Raw genomic sequence first — 15,467 nt, forward strand, 5'->3', positions numbered from 1 at the left:
CCTTCACAGGTCGACTTTTAGACCAGAACCGGCTCAGACGGATCAGTCAGGTCCTGGACTGAGGTCAGACTCTAGGATCCAACACCCCTCATTGCAACTGTCGAGGCATTTATGGTTTTATTACGTATCGTATTGTATTGCATCGTATCGTATCACATCATATCGTATTGCAACGTATTACATTGTATCGTATTGCATCGCATTGCATCGCATCGTATCGTATCGTATCGCATCGTATTGCATCGCATCGTATCGCATCGCATCGCATCGTATCGCATCGCATCGTATCGTATCGTATCGCATCGTATTGCATCGCATCGTATCGCATCGCATCGCATCGTATCGTATCGTATCATATCGTATCGCATCGTATCGTATCGTATCGTATCGTATCGTATCGCATCGTATCGTATCGCATCGCATCGCATTGCATCGCATCGTATCGTATCGTATCGCATCGTATTGCATCGCATCGTATCGTATCGCATCGTATCGTATCGTATCGTATCGTATCGTATCGTATCGTATCGTATCGCATCGTATCATATCGCATCGTATTGCATCGCATCGCATCATATTGCATCGTATCGTATCGCATAGTTTTGTATCGTATTGCATCACATCATAACGTATTGCATCGTATTACATTGTATCGTATCGTATCGCATCGTATTGCATTTTATTACGTATTGCATCGTATCGTATCGCATAGTTTTGCATCGTATTGTATCACATCATATGGTATTGCATCGTATTACATTGCATCGTATCGTATGGCATCGTATTGTATCGTATCGCACCTTGCTGAGATGTGGTGTCCCGGGTGTCTTACCTGTCTGGGGGGCGGGGCAGGTGCGGTTTCCGGTGGCGCTCCGGGACCGGGAGCGACTCCGGGACCGGCAGCTCCGGCAGCTCCTCTGGTCAGAGCCTCCAGGTCCAGGTTCAAGTCCTGGATCGACTCGTAGATGTGGTGTGAATCTTCTGCCTTCACTGAATCCTTCTCCTTCTTCTCCTCCTCGCTGCTCTCCTCCTCCTCCTCCTCCTCCACCTCCTCCTCTTCCTCCTCCTCGTCTTCGTCCGGCTCTATTGGTGACTCCTGGTTGTCACGGCAACCTGCTGGCAGCGAAGACGACGACTCGCCGTTGTCCGGTGAGACCAGGACGGGGACGACGGGCGTCTCCACCGGTATGGGCTGGTTCTGGCTGCGGGCCGCGGAGAGCAGCGGGTCGGCCGGACTGAAGCTGGGAACACGAGGCTTCCCAGAGTCCACGTGGTCGTTGTCGTCCGACCTGGGACCCAGACCGCCGTTGCCGTTGGCCAGGTGCGTGTTCCCGCCGCCGCCGGTCTCCGTGGCAGCAACAGCAGCAGCAGCAGCAGAGACCGGAGAGCTCCCAGCATGCCGCGGGGCCGCCGCTGCCGCTGCATGCGACAGGTCGTAGTCCAGCGGGACGCCAAACGTGGACAGCCGGTTCTCGGTCTTGGTCTTGCGGTATCCAGAGGAGGGATCGGGTCTGAGGCGGATCGTCACCTCGTCCCCTGGCTTGGTTCTGGTCACGCTGGGCTCCTCCAGAGTCTTTGGGACCGGGACTAAGACCGGGACCGGGACCGGGACCGGGACCGGGACCGGGACCGGCGCGGCCACGGGAAGCAGCACCGGCGGTTCAGGACTGGGCGGATGGACGACGAAGTCCAGCGGGGAGGGGAAGCTGGACGGCAGCTCCTTGACGTACTTGGCCGGGATGTAGAACGGTCTGGAGCCGCTGTCCTTAGAAACCTGCCACCAGTGGTCGTTGGTCTTGGCCAGCAGCATGTAGCGCTCGTTGGGTTTGATGGAGACCGGCACCCCGTCCCGACCCTGGTACTCATACTCAAACTCCACCAGGACCAGACCCAGACCTGAGAGACCCGGTTCAGGTCGGAGGAAATCATAAAGACCACAGTTAGTTCAGCTACAAAGACCAATGCTAGTGCTAACAAGGCTAGGCAATTTTATTAGTATAGCGCGTTGTTACCACCAGTTTGTCTCAAAGGGCTTTACATCCCATCATAACAACATCCTCTGTCCTTAGACCCTCACATCCAGGAAAAACTCCATGGAAAACCCTTTTAACAGGGAAAACCAGGAGAAAGCTCAGGGTGAGCAACAGAGGAGGGATCATCACCCAGGACAGAGATGTTGTTACAGACAAGAAAACAGTTTACAGTTTATGACACAGAATAACAGTTCTGATAATACTACTTCTATTGCTGCTGTTACTCTGACTGTCAGCTACTGATGGCGCTAACACAGCTGTTACGCTAACTAAGGTGACCAAACGTCCTCTTTTGCCCAGTAGTAGTAGTAGTAGTAGTAGTAGTTTTTTAAGGAAAAAATTCCAGATTCTCTGATTCCAGCTTCTTAAATGTGAATATTTCTGGTTTCTTTGTTCCTTTATGACAATAAACCGAGTCTCTCTTATAGAGAATGCAGTAATAGTGTATTTGAAATGAATTTATGATTTTCTGTTAAATAAGAGAAAAGTAAAAAAAAGTCCCCCTCCTACCACAAGAATGCAATTTCTGCCTAAATTAAAGATGTTTTCAGGTTCATTTTTCAGGATTCTCTTTAAGTGAATTAATTTCTGACTGACTGGTGATGTAGGACAGACACCTGGTTCATAGCTCAGCAAATATTAATAGGAAAAGAGTGAGCATTCTCAAGTGATGGGCTTTTTTGTCATCTTTCTACTAGGCGGACTGGCCTAATTTGTCTTTTTTTTTTTTTTCTTACAGAGATTGGGGTAGTTCTAAATAATACCCCCCAAAATAAAAGTTCACAACATCCTATTTCATGAATAGGAGACCCCGAAGATAAAAAACAAAAAAAAACCACAGTTGTGTTTTGTTCTACCTCGGGTAGGGGTATCTCAAAGACTAACGCCTTTTTTGAGAACTTGCTGCTGGACTATTTGGTTTGTGGACAAAACAAGACATTTGAGGACGTCGTCTGGTGGTTTGAGAAACACTGATTGATGTTTTTAACATTTTATTGACCAAACAACTAATGGATTAATCGTTTAAATAATGAACAGATTAATTGGAAATGAAAATAATGGTCAGTTGCAGCCCTATGTCCGGTTTTCATTGTTTTTCACAGGACTGTTAAGCGTGCACCTAAATTAACGGCACTTTGCACAGCTCACTGTTGTATTTTGTTGTGTGTGAGGCAGCATCGGCTCTCATTACAAACTACTGACATGTGGTCTTGATAGCTCACTTGGAAGATTGTGCAGAACAAAGTCTGAGTTTTAACTACATGTCTCTGGTTATAGAGAGATATTATTATCTTGTTGTATGGCTGAATCTTCTATCCATAGAGATGGGGTGTAGGCTACTTATATAGACAACGTGGTTTATTATTGATGGATAAAGTGTATATCTTCTCAAAACTTTATTGATCAATCTCCAAACAATCATTTCAATCAATTAAACCACAATTAACCTTTATAATAATAAAGAGGCAAGGTGATTTTTATCTGTATAGCCCATTTTTACAAACAGTTTGTCTCAAAGACACATTCCTAAAGAGGAATGTCTGAAAATAAAATGATTTTAGCTTTATGGTCAACCGTGTATATGAGGCATATTTGTGAAAACTCCATGTATAATTTAAGTATTTCAAGCTGGAGCCAAGTGTCGTCTAACTATGGAGACTCTACTGCTGACACGACTACCTGCAGCGAAACATGAAGTCATCTTTATACATAGAAGATCTCACCTCTGCCAGTCAAAGAGGAGGATGCAGTTGCCATGGTGACAACCCGGGCTCCTCAGGCCCCGCCCCCTCAGGTAGATGGACAGGTGACGCTGAATGTGAGGGGTCAAAGGTCACGCCTGTTCACCAACCCCCTGAGAGACAGAAGACACAGATCAGAACAGGACACAGGTTAGACAAGGCAAGCTGCTTTACGTATGAACATAAAAAACAAACATTATTTAAAAACAGACAAGAGAAAGAGTTAAAACAGATATAAAAAGAAGTTAAACAGAAAGGGAGACAGAACAACTATAACAGTAAAAAAGATATAAAATAACAGAATAATGTTACAGTGCAGTTAATGAAAGGCATGAAAGTCTTAATGTTGATTTAAAGGTGCTGAGGTTCTGGCAGAGCTGCAGGTTTCTGGGAGTTTGTTCCAGATAGTGGAGCAAAGAAACTAAATGTTGTGGTGGACAGTAACAGAGTAAATTTACTGGAGTTAATTAGTAGGAAGGCTGAAAAGTACTGGTTACTTTCAGGTCTTTTTCTAAAATCCTATTGGACACAAGCTGTGTTTGTCAGAGAAGGAAACCCTAACCCCTAAAAGCAGCACATCAGTGCAGCTGCTTTCAAAGAGTTCATTCTCACTAACAAGAGTTAAAAGCTCCTTACATTCATTTACAAACTATTAGAGTCATTCACTGATGTGGAGAATAAGACATTTACTCTGACTCTGACTTTGACTTCAAGTACATTTAAAAGCATCTCTATCTGTGACTAAACGCTGCCTCGTGGTCTGGACATGTAGGTGAAGAGAGAGAGAGAGAACACACTGCTGTGTTGTTGTTGTTGCCGTCAGGACGAAGCTCAGAGACTCTGACAGAGAGACCGACTCAGGAGGAATGAGAACTATGAGGCTCCGGGTCTGCAAGTCCCGACACGTCAACCTGCAGAGCAGCAACACAGCTCATTCTGCTGGGATTAACCCGGGATATGTTGGTTATCCTGGTTTCATTTAGCCTCAAGTCAGTTGTTGGAAGCTTTTCCCTCATTATCTCCTCCTCCCCCTCATGTGGACTAAGGGCTGGGAGAAGTTTCAGAGTCCTCCGTGGCTTCTCTGAGTTACAGGGGGTCTCGGCGTAGCAGTGCATGTCCATATGACGGTTGCTAATGGATACCAACTGTCTTCATAACAAAAAGACACACCAAAAAACATCCAAATACCTCCATGCTGCTCGTATGTAATGTCCAGTGGCGTCATTAGGCCTATTTTAGGGGGGCTTCAGCCCCCCTAAAATATTCTTAAGCCCCCCCAAATAATTTGGTGTTCTTTTATTATGTGACTTTTTTTTATATATATATATATATATATATATATATATATATATATATATATATATATATATATATATATATATATATATATATATATATATGTGACATATATTCTCCTTTTAAGAACCCCAGCTGTCATCGCATTTGTCTCTTGTTATTTCTGATTTGTTTAATTTAATTAGTTTGTTGAGTGTGTGACCACCCCCCTCCCAGCTGTGAGTTGGTTGCGCCCATGTAGCGGCGGCTTGTTTGAAGCTCCGCTCCGAGCCTCCGACGACGAGCTGCAGGAGCTCTGATGTCAACAGAGGGAGAGAGTCAGTCCACCTGTAGCTAAAAGCAGGACCAGCAGGCATCAGACAGTAAGCTATACATCTCTAAATAGCAGTGTTGATGTCAAAATGACCGCGATATTTTTTTTTAATTAATGTGAAATATTAATCGCGTTGTAAACGGGTCAGTTTTAAAGCTAGAGTGAAGATACAGATATCATATGAAACCAGGAGACATTAGGCTTCTGTTGGTACCAACCATGGCATGATAGCTTGTCAGAAAACGGGCTAAATAATGCTCCAAAGTTCGGATAGATTCTGGTGGGGAAAACTTTTAAACGGGGATCCTGAACACTCCTGTCATCATGTGTGTGTTTCTCTCTCTCTCTCTCTCTCTTTGTCTCATGTGCCGTGTGTGTGTGTGCTGTGTATGTGTGTAATGTGTTAACATGCATCTGGTACTTTGTAGCTTGGCTGTGTTAAAGAAAATAACATTTAGCAGTAAAAACAGATTATTTAATGGATTAATTTAAATTACTAATGATATCTGGTGACACTGCAGGCAGCACAGACAGACAGGGAGAGAAAGGCTGTAGACAGAGACATGCCCTGAAGATGCAGAAGATCAGGTAAGACACAGGAATATAAAACAGCATGATAACAATATATAGGTAGGCTAGTCCAAATAAAACTACTAATAAAAGCAGAATATTCAAATTAAAATGATTCTCAGGGTCAGTCATTTGCACAACCCCCCAGTGTCTATTTCAGCTCAGAAAAAAAAAAATTCTGAAATTTCTTGTGAAGGTCCTGGTTGTGTAGAAGATGAAGGGGTTTCTAGGGTGAAATGTGCATATTATCTGCTCCAGTTGGAGTCGCACTTCATTTCTGTTGTCTGGTCTTATTTGAATTGGAAAATGTGAAGAGGTCTGGGTGAAATCAAAATGAGCCAAAAACAGCTGTATTTGGATGGAGTGTATAACCATTATGACACAGGCTACTAGTGAAATATAATTAGTTTTCCAGTCTGGTACGTCAAATTCCGCCTGGACATATCCATGATAGTCAAAGATCTGAAAGATTACTCAGGTTAACTTTTTTAGCATCTACTTTTACCCAGTTACTCATTAGATGTACTACTTTACTTATTCCTCGATTCAACTAGCCCATGATTCAATACTCTAAATTTACTCTAAATTCTAAATATTGTGTTTTTTCCCGGCCATTGTGAAAGTTCGTGCTTGCGCACTACATTCACTCATATCCTGTGCATCTACTGGGGGCTAAGCCCCCCCTGTCCTTAAAACCTAGTGACGCCCCTGGTAATGTCCCTCTTGTACTGAAGCCCCGACATGAGAAATTGTCAGGCTCCTTCCAACTAGTTCATACGCCTCATTGAAGCACCAACCTGCAGAATGTTCTTATATTGAATTCATTTTCACCTGTTGAACTTTTGTCCACTTGTGTTTGAGCTGCATGAACTTTTTATTTTACAGACTCTGGTTCTGACTCAGCAAACAAACCCATTTCCCATGATGCTCTAGTGTTGTTATTATTAATCAGACCATCACACCTATAACAACCAGTGACTGCAGCTGTAACACACACACACACACACACACACACACACACACACACACACACACACACACACACACACACACACACACACACACACACACACACACACACACACACACACACACAGAACAATAGCAGGAGGCTGTTGTGTTTATGAAGGGAAGTGTCTGCTCTTCCTGTCTGCTGCTGGCCCCGCCCACATCAGTGACATCACTGAATGTGTGTGTGTGTGTTTCCTGTCTTTGTGCAGGAACAATAGTGTGTGTGTGTGTGTGTGTGTGTGTGTGTGTGTGTGTGTGTGTGTGTGTGTGTGTGTGTGTGTGTGTGTGTGTGTGTGTATGTGTGTTCACAGCAGCTCAGTGTTTCCACTCTTCCAACACACTGATCAATAACTGATCATTCAATATGAAGCAGAGTTTTGTGTTTAGAGACGTTCAGTCACTTAAAGCAGTGGTTCTCTAACTTTTTTACATCAAGGACCCTAAACTGACATAAATTAGACCACGGACCCCCCCCCCCATTGGACACATTTTGAAACAAACACCAGAAATACAAACTGAATAACTTTTTTAGCCAATGTATGTTCAAATAAAGACCGATGGCGTGAATTTGTGGGAAAATGTAGACATATCTTTATCTCTTTTTTAAATAGATTTTAGTGATTTTTATCAAAACCAACCATAAGCAACATACAAGTGCTCACAAAAATATCAAAACGGGAAGGACTACAAACCATCATCCAAACCAAAATGACGTAGCTCACGACTCACGACTGTCCTTATCCCAAAAAGTAAAAAAGACATCCAAAAAGAAAAGAGTGCCTTCTCTAATCCATGTATAGCCTAGTGGAAGTAAAAAAAAAAAATTATACACGTACACGAGGCAAAAACAGGGTGATAAAAATGAAATATTTCAGGAAAAAAGTGGTAAGAATTTGAGAAAATGTTAGGGACCCCCTTGAATCCTCTCAAGGACTGCTGAGGGTCCCCGGACCCCACTTTGAGAACCACTGACTTAAAGGACAGTTCCAGCTCCGTTCACCAACATGACGGTAGGGGTGGGCGATATGGCAAAAATATCATATCATGATTTTAAAAAAATAAAATAACGATCTCTATTTTATCACGATCTTCAATCGAAAATTGAAAAACAGACAATTTAGAGCCTTTCTGAACAGATTTTAATGGGCTCTATCACAGCTCCACTACTTCCTGAATTTAAGGCAGCTCCTTTATTTCCTGTCTTACATTATTGGACAAACTGATTAATCCAGGTGTGTCTGAGTCGTCACAATGGTCACAATGGTCACACACACCTGGATTAATCAGTTTGTCCAATAATGTAAGACAGGAAATAAAGGAGCTGCCTTAAATTCAGGAAGTAGTGGAGCTGTGCATAGAGCCCATTTAAATAGTTGCAGTTTTGCCAACATGTGCAAGTAAACATACTCTGATAAAATGCACAAAAGGTATCTTTTATTTAGGAGGAGGGTTGGGGGGGTCGTTAGTCGGAGTATTCGGGGGAGGAGGGAGAGGGGGGAGGGGGGGTCGTGGTAATTTGAACACTGTACAATTAGCGCGACATAGCGCATTTACCGTTTATTAGCGGCCAAGAGCGACCTATCCATGCATCCGTGTGTGTCTGTGTCTGTGTGTGTACGTACGCACGCGAGAGAGACGGCAGGTGGAGGGGCCGACTGGCAGAGATCACAGACAGTGAAACGCTGTTTAAAAAAAACCGCCATCGGTCCCAGGGACAGACAGAACTACTGCAGGACAGGAGACAGTAACAAGAGAATCTACACATTCATTCTGTTAGAGCTGAAATATTAGATTGGTGGGATTCAGTCTGCTACTTCAGCAGCCCGACACCGTTCACACCGCAGTAACAGTATACAAGTTTCCCAGAATGCATTTCACAGCAGCCGGTAGCGGTAGCTGTAAAACAGGCTAACAGCTGTTTTATTTCCCGCTCTAGCGCTGTTATTATGTTACTTTATTAAGTTTTAATATGTTTTCATGTGAGAAAGTAACTGTTTAGATCCTAAATCTACGGCCAGTTGATCCAAACGACGGCTGTTTAGAAGTTTGCTCCGATGTTTTTCAGAGAAGTGAAGCTCTGCAGCGACCGGGACATCACAGAGGCAGCAGCCGGTCTGCAGAGCTGCTCGGCCGGCCAACCTCCGTCCTCATCCCGAGGGAGAAAACCATCACTAATTAACTTACCCGCAGGTTTTTAGAGGTTTACCACCGGCTGGTTAAAGTATTTCTAGGAGATAAATGTTGGTCTCAGTGATGAAATCTAACAGCTGTATCAGTAGCATTAGTTAGTGTGAATGTAAAGTGAAGCTTCCTGTGTGTATTGGACAGAAGAGCAGCGCTGCCTCGGGGCTCTGGAGCCGACGGACACAAACCACCACATGTACATCAAGAAATACATGTTTTACTATCAACACATCAGTCTGCAGTAAGGTTTATTGGTAACACTTTACAATAAGGGTCCCTTAATTAACGTTAGTTAGTACATTATTAAACATTAATTGACTGTTTATAGATGTTAACAATCATTATTATTATCTACCTATCTGGCCTGTCTAGCCACCCAGTCCTCCCATCGAGCTGGCCAGCTCTCCCTGTTGCTCACCCTGAGCTTTCTCCTGGTTTTCCCTGTTAAAAGGGTTTTCCATGGAGTTTTTCCTCAGTGGATGTGAGGGTCTAAGGACAGAGGATGTTGTTATGATGGGATGTAAAGCCCTTTGTGACAAACTGTTTTTAAAAACGGGCTATACAAATAAAATTGCCTTGCCTTGCCTTGCCTCTACCTGGTCTTTTTACTAAATTTAAAGGGAACATTATGCAAAACTCACTTTTTCATAGCTTTAGTGTGTGTATTTGCGTATCCAGAGCCTCCTCGCCCCTTAAACGACGACTACATCAACATTTTGTAAACTGCCATAGTCAGAAAATGTGTCTCTCAACAAGCCGTTTTAATTTCACCCGGCTTATTACATCACAAGCCGGGTGATGTGAATATTCAAGCCCTCGCTCCCATGGTTACCATGGTTACCATGGTTACCTCAGCTACCAGTGAAGACTCTAAACCGACCATTTAGAGCAGCGCTGTGAAACTGGTGTGTAGAGAACCAGCTGTTTTTCTGACCAAAGCCTGTTACTAACATTACTGGTAGACATCAAGGAGCAGAGATGAGCAGAATATGTCGCCTTTAACCAACTCCTTTCTTCATTGCCTAAACCCAACCAATGGGACAATTACACTTCTCACTCAAAGTCACAACTCAACTTCTCACTCAAAAATAGGCAAAAATCTGCCAAGTCACTCACAACTCCACTTGGTATGGCACAAAAAACTGCATGTTCTCGGGTCCTTTTGGGGAAAAGGGGGGACCATAGGACCCTTTTTTGACCCTTTTATTTATTTTTTTTTTAGAAAAAGGGCCCTATGTTCCCTGGTCCCTACAAAGCGGGAACACAGGGATGATCTCCTCAAAACTAATAACAAACTAATGTTGTGAATGTGTGCACTGACTTTGTTTTTAATCTGCGTGGTTTCTTCTGTGGTTTCTCCGTTAGGGCATTTCCTGTTTTCCTGTTTGGGATCACTGGCACCAGACCAGCGCCGCCCTGCTGGTGGTGAGGCGTACTGCACCGGAGTCTCTCTCCTGCTCTGACTCACCTGGGCTGGCCAGGTGTGTTTCAGGTGTGTGTGTGTGTGTGTGTGAGGGAACACGCTGGAATGCTGCCAACCCCCCCCCCCCCCCCTCCCCCGCTGCTCTCTCTCTGTTTTCTGTCTCTGAGCCACACCCACTGGTATGCAACACACACACACACACACACACACACCCTGCTCGGCTCAACCACACAGCTGTCAATCATCACGCTGAGGTCGACACGCCCCGTCGACCAATCAGGAGAGACCAAGAGCTCCCACCAGGATCATGTGACATCATAAACCCAGCGGCCAATCAGGATCCAAAGGTGCAGATCTGAACTCAACTTTCACCCTGTGTGTGTGTGTGTGTGTGTGTGTGTGTGTGGGCTGTGGTTACAGTGTAGTACACACACACACACACACACACACACACACACACACACACACACACACACACACACACACACACACACACACACACACACACACACACACACACACACACACACACACACACACACACAGGAATAAGTTTAGATCTTAAATCCATCGCCTGGCTCCGCCCACACAAACATCAACACACAATATTTAGACCAGAAACACACACGCTGCTCTCTGATTGGCTGACAGCTGTTCAACTGGAACTCCTCAGAGACCAGGACCAGAACCAGAACCAGAACCAGAACCAGAACCAGGACCAGACCAACTCTACTAAACTCCCTCCTCTGTTGCTCACCCTGAGCTTTCTCCTGGTTTTCCCTGTTTAAAGGGTTTTCCATGGAGTTTTTCCTCAGTGGATGTGAGGGTCTAAGGACAGAGGATGTTGTTATGATGGGATGTAAAGCCCTTTGAGACAGACTGGTGGTAACAACGGGCTATACAGATGAAACTGCCTTGCCTTACTTTGCAGGTAACCATAGCAACAGATCACACGGATTCAGACCGTTTCAGATGAGTATCTACCTCGCAGCAGAAACACAACTCAATAAAACTTGTGTGTTTGTTTTATTTAGTTTCATTATTAACTTTATTTATTCTCTCTATTTTCTTTCAACTCCTTCACTGTCTCTGTTTTATTTATCTTGACGGTTTGGATTTTTACATTTAGATGTGACATTGACAATAAAGGATAATTTATTCATTATTATTATTATTATTAGCCTATTACATTGTATTATTATTCTGAGGAATCTGTGTTTGTTAATAAGATCAATGCTGTTTGGTTTGTGACATGTCGTTGATTATATTTACTTACTGTGTTTACATAAGATTCAGTTTTTGTGTAAATAAATACACCTCTTTATTCTTTATTATTATTGTTGTTGTTTGTTTGTAACATGTGCAGACTTTGTGTTCCTGATCCTTTAAAAAAAAGCCATGAAATGTTTTTTTCAACAGTGTAAAACAGAAGAAAACAAATGTCTGGTTTGAAGAAGCAGCTGAATAATTATAATTATAAACTAAATATAATCCAGCTCATAAATCATCAGACATGTTGTTGTTGTTGTTGTGTTCTCCATGTGAAACTTAACATTTCATCAACTTGTGAAAAATGAACTTGTAGGAAATCCGACGTTTTTTATTCTTTTTTTTCTTTTTTTACTTCTCTTCTATTTCTGCTCTTCAACCTCAGATTCTCTACAGTTTGTTTTGTGATTACACAACATACCCCAGGGGCAAAGCAACACAACAGACAGGGAGCGTTGTAAAAGGTTTGACAGCAGAAATGATCTGTAGGAACTTCAAGGATTAAAACCTGGGTGGACAACCCGGTCAACTAGCTGCTGGAAAGCTACAGGGGCCAAAACCCCTTTCTGGGCTCATTCTGCTGGAGAAATGATGTAAATGCAAATATTTAGCTACTACAATGGCATAAATAGTCATACAACTATAACATTTGGCAGAGAATATCTTGACACATAGGGGGAGGCATGAAAAAAAGATTCTGGGGTTTGTTGCAACTCCATTCTAAGATATCACCCTCAACATCCCAAAAAAGACAAAAAAAAAAAAGTACTGTTCACCTGACAAATTCTCATGAAAATGATTATTTTGCAGCACTTTATGGAGAATATCTATGCCTAACATGTATATCGAAAACTTCCTTAATTCATAAGCTTCCATTTGAGTCCCAGATAGCCTTTCTACTAGCTACTGGAAAGCTACAGGCTGCCTCCAAACAATGCAACACCTATTGTGAAAAACTCCATGTTAACTGGTATGATCAGAAACCATTCTATTTCTGGTCTCCCCAAAGTGAACAGATAGATAGAGAAGACCGTTGGCCACAGCAAGTGGGGCTTTGGAGATAGAAAGGCTATCTTGGACTCAAATGGAAGCTTATGAATTAAGGAAGTTTTCTATATACATGTTAGGCATAGATATTCTCCATAAAGTGCTGAAAAATAATAATTTTCATAAGAATTTGTCAGGCAAACAGCACTTTTTTTTTTTGTCTTTTTTGGGATGTTGAGGGTGATATCTTAAAATGGAGTTGCAACAAACCCCAGAATCTTTTTTTCATGCCTCCCCCTATGTGTCAAGATACTCTCTGCCAAATGTTGTAGTTGTATGACTATTTATGCCATTGTAGTACCTAAATATTTGCATTTACATCATTTCTCCAGCAGAATGACCCCAGAAAGGGGTTTTGTCCCCTGTAGCTTTCCAGCAGCTAGTTGACCAGGTTGTCCACCCAGGTTTTAATCCTTCAACTTCCTACAGATCATTTCTGCTGTCAAACCTTTTACAACGCTCCCTGTCTGTTTTCCAAAAAAACTGGGATTTTGCCCCCTGGGTAACACAAGTCTGCAGCGTCAGATCCACTAGATCCACTGGATCGGGTCTGGATCGGGTCTGGATCCACTGGAACCAAAACCTTCAACACCTTCAACCTTTCCGAACCTTTCAGGATTTTCTCCCGTGTTGTGTTTGTTCAGTCAGTCAATGTAAAGTCTGTAAGTAGGACACAGTGCTGCACTAAACACACCCAGTGACACATTCCAGCCAACACACACACACACACACACACACACACACACACACACACACACACACACACACACACACACACACACACACACACACACACACACACACACACACACACACACACACACACACACCAGCCTGTAATCAGACTGTATCGTAGGAGCAGAACTACGTCTTTTACCACTGGAAACAAGTTTTAAAGTAAAAACCAACAAACACAGAACAAACACACACTAGTTGCTCTCACACACACACACACCTACACACACACACACACACACCTACTCGTTGCACCTACACACCTACACAGACACACACAGACGGAGAGTGGAGTGTGTTACCTGTGGTTGAAGTCGACCATCCTGCTGCTGTTCTGTTTTCTCTCTGCTGTTCCTGAAGGGACGAGTCTCAGTCACAGAAACAGGTTCCTGTCTCTCTCCCTCTGGCCCCTCCCCCCCTCCCCTCCTCCCCCTCCCTGACCTGCCAGTCCCAGCTTGTTGCCCCCCCCCCCCCCCCCCCTCCCTCTAGGTCTACATCCTGTTTGATGGAGGCTGCAGGTGAGCGGCGCCCCCTGCTGTTCACACTCAGCACCAACCTCACTAACACCCTGGAGAATATGACCAGCAGATTTACATAACATTTAAAAGCTAAGTTTGACTCTCCATACTGAACATTGTAGATATCAACAACGTCTTTCTGACTGGTCCTAACTACATTTTGAATAGTTGGATTTTTTATTCCAGATCTCTGTAATTCAGTTTTACCTCTTGTCAAAAAGAACATTTCAGATATCCTTAACTACGTTCTTCCTTCACTTTAATCATTCATGTGTATGGGGTTTGTCATTACAGATATCTACAGTTCAGTTACAGATATCCACTATGTGAATTACAGATATCTGTAACTGAATTACCACTAGTACTAATTCCAGTTTGAGATATCTACAACATCATTTTGACTAGTCATAATTCCAGTTCTAGATATCTGAACAGGGACATCTAGATATCTTTAATTGAGGTGAATTAGAAATATCTAGAACTGGAATTATGACTAGTCAGAATCAAACTGTAGATATCTCAAACTGGAATTAGTACTAGTGGTAATTCAGTTACAGATATGTGTAATTCACATAGTGGATATCTGCAACTGAACTGTAGATATCTGTAATGACAAACCCCATACACATGAATGGTTAAAGAGGAAGAATGTAGTTGTGGATCTGAAATGTTCTTTTTGACAAGAGGTAAAACTGAATTACAGAGATCTACAACACATCCAGTCTGACTGTTAAATGTTAAAATGTCTTGCCGTCCCTCACTTAGACCCTGGAGAAAAAACCTCCTCACTGTGATGTCACTGTGATGTCACCAACACCTGCTGCAGCTGTCTGCTTCATCCTCAAGTACTTTTCATTTTTATGTAAAATTCTAATCTAATTTAATTCAGTTTCCTATCAATTTTATAAAGATTTTATATAAAAAAAACACTGCTGCCATTAAAAATTGGGATTATTCCACCAATGTTGATTTCTAAACTCTTCCTAAGTTTAAAAAGTAGTGTTGTCTTGTGTTGTTTTAAAATGAATATGAACTTGTTTTCTTTGCATTATACGGTAAAGTCTGAAAACACCAGAATGTTTTTGTTATTTTGACTGTTCACATTTTCTGCAAATAAATGACAATATTTAAATTTAGAGAAATGTTGTCAGTTATAGAATGAAACAAAAGTGTTCATTTTACTCAAAGTAGTAAAACCACAGGAACTGATGATTTTGAAGTGCATGGTCTCTTCATTTATATATATATATATATATATATATATATATATATATATATATATATATATATATATATATATATATATATATATATATATATATATAT

The 15,467-nt window shown here is 42.5% G+C and overlaps 1 protein-coding gene across 4 annotated transcripts in view; it reads right to left on the bottom strand.

Moving 5' to 3' along the window:
- arhgap27l (Rho GTPase activating protein 27, like) overlaps positions 1-15,467 on the bottom strand; it is a 166,126-nt gene that overhangs the window by 54,465 nt on the left and 96,194 nt on the right. For 3 of the 4 annotated variants that reach the window (XM_083976478.1, XM_083976479.1, XM_083976476.1), the window contains exons 1-3: positions 13,926-14,039; positions 3,758-3,888; positions 833-1,896 (exon numbers count right to left, since the gene is read on the bottom strand). In XM_083976478.1, the coding sequence (XP_083832604.1) occupies positions 833-1,896; positions 3,758-3,791 (1,098 nt within the window). In that variant the 5' untranslated portion in view covers positions 3,792-3,888; positions 13,926-14,039. Of the gene's footprint in view, positions 1-832; positions 1,897-3,757; positions 3,889-13,925; positions 14,040-15,467 lie in introns of those variants that run through there. The other variant, XM_083976477.1, reaches the window with a different exon arrangement.

This window comes from Trachurus trachurus (genome assembly GCF_905171665.1).
Source record: "Trachurus trachurus genome assembly, chromosome: 8".
Taxonomy (NCBI): Eukaryota; Metazoa; Chordata; class Actinopteri; order Carangiformes; family Carangidae; genus Trachurus; species Trachurus trachurus.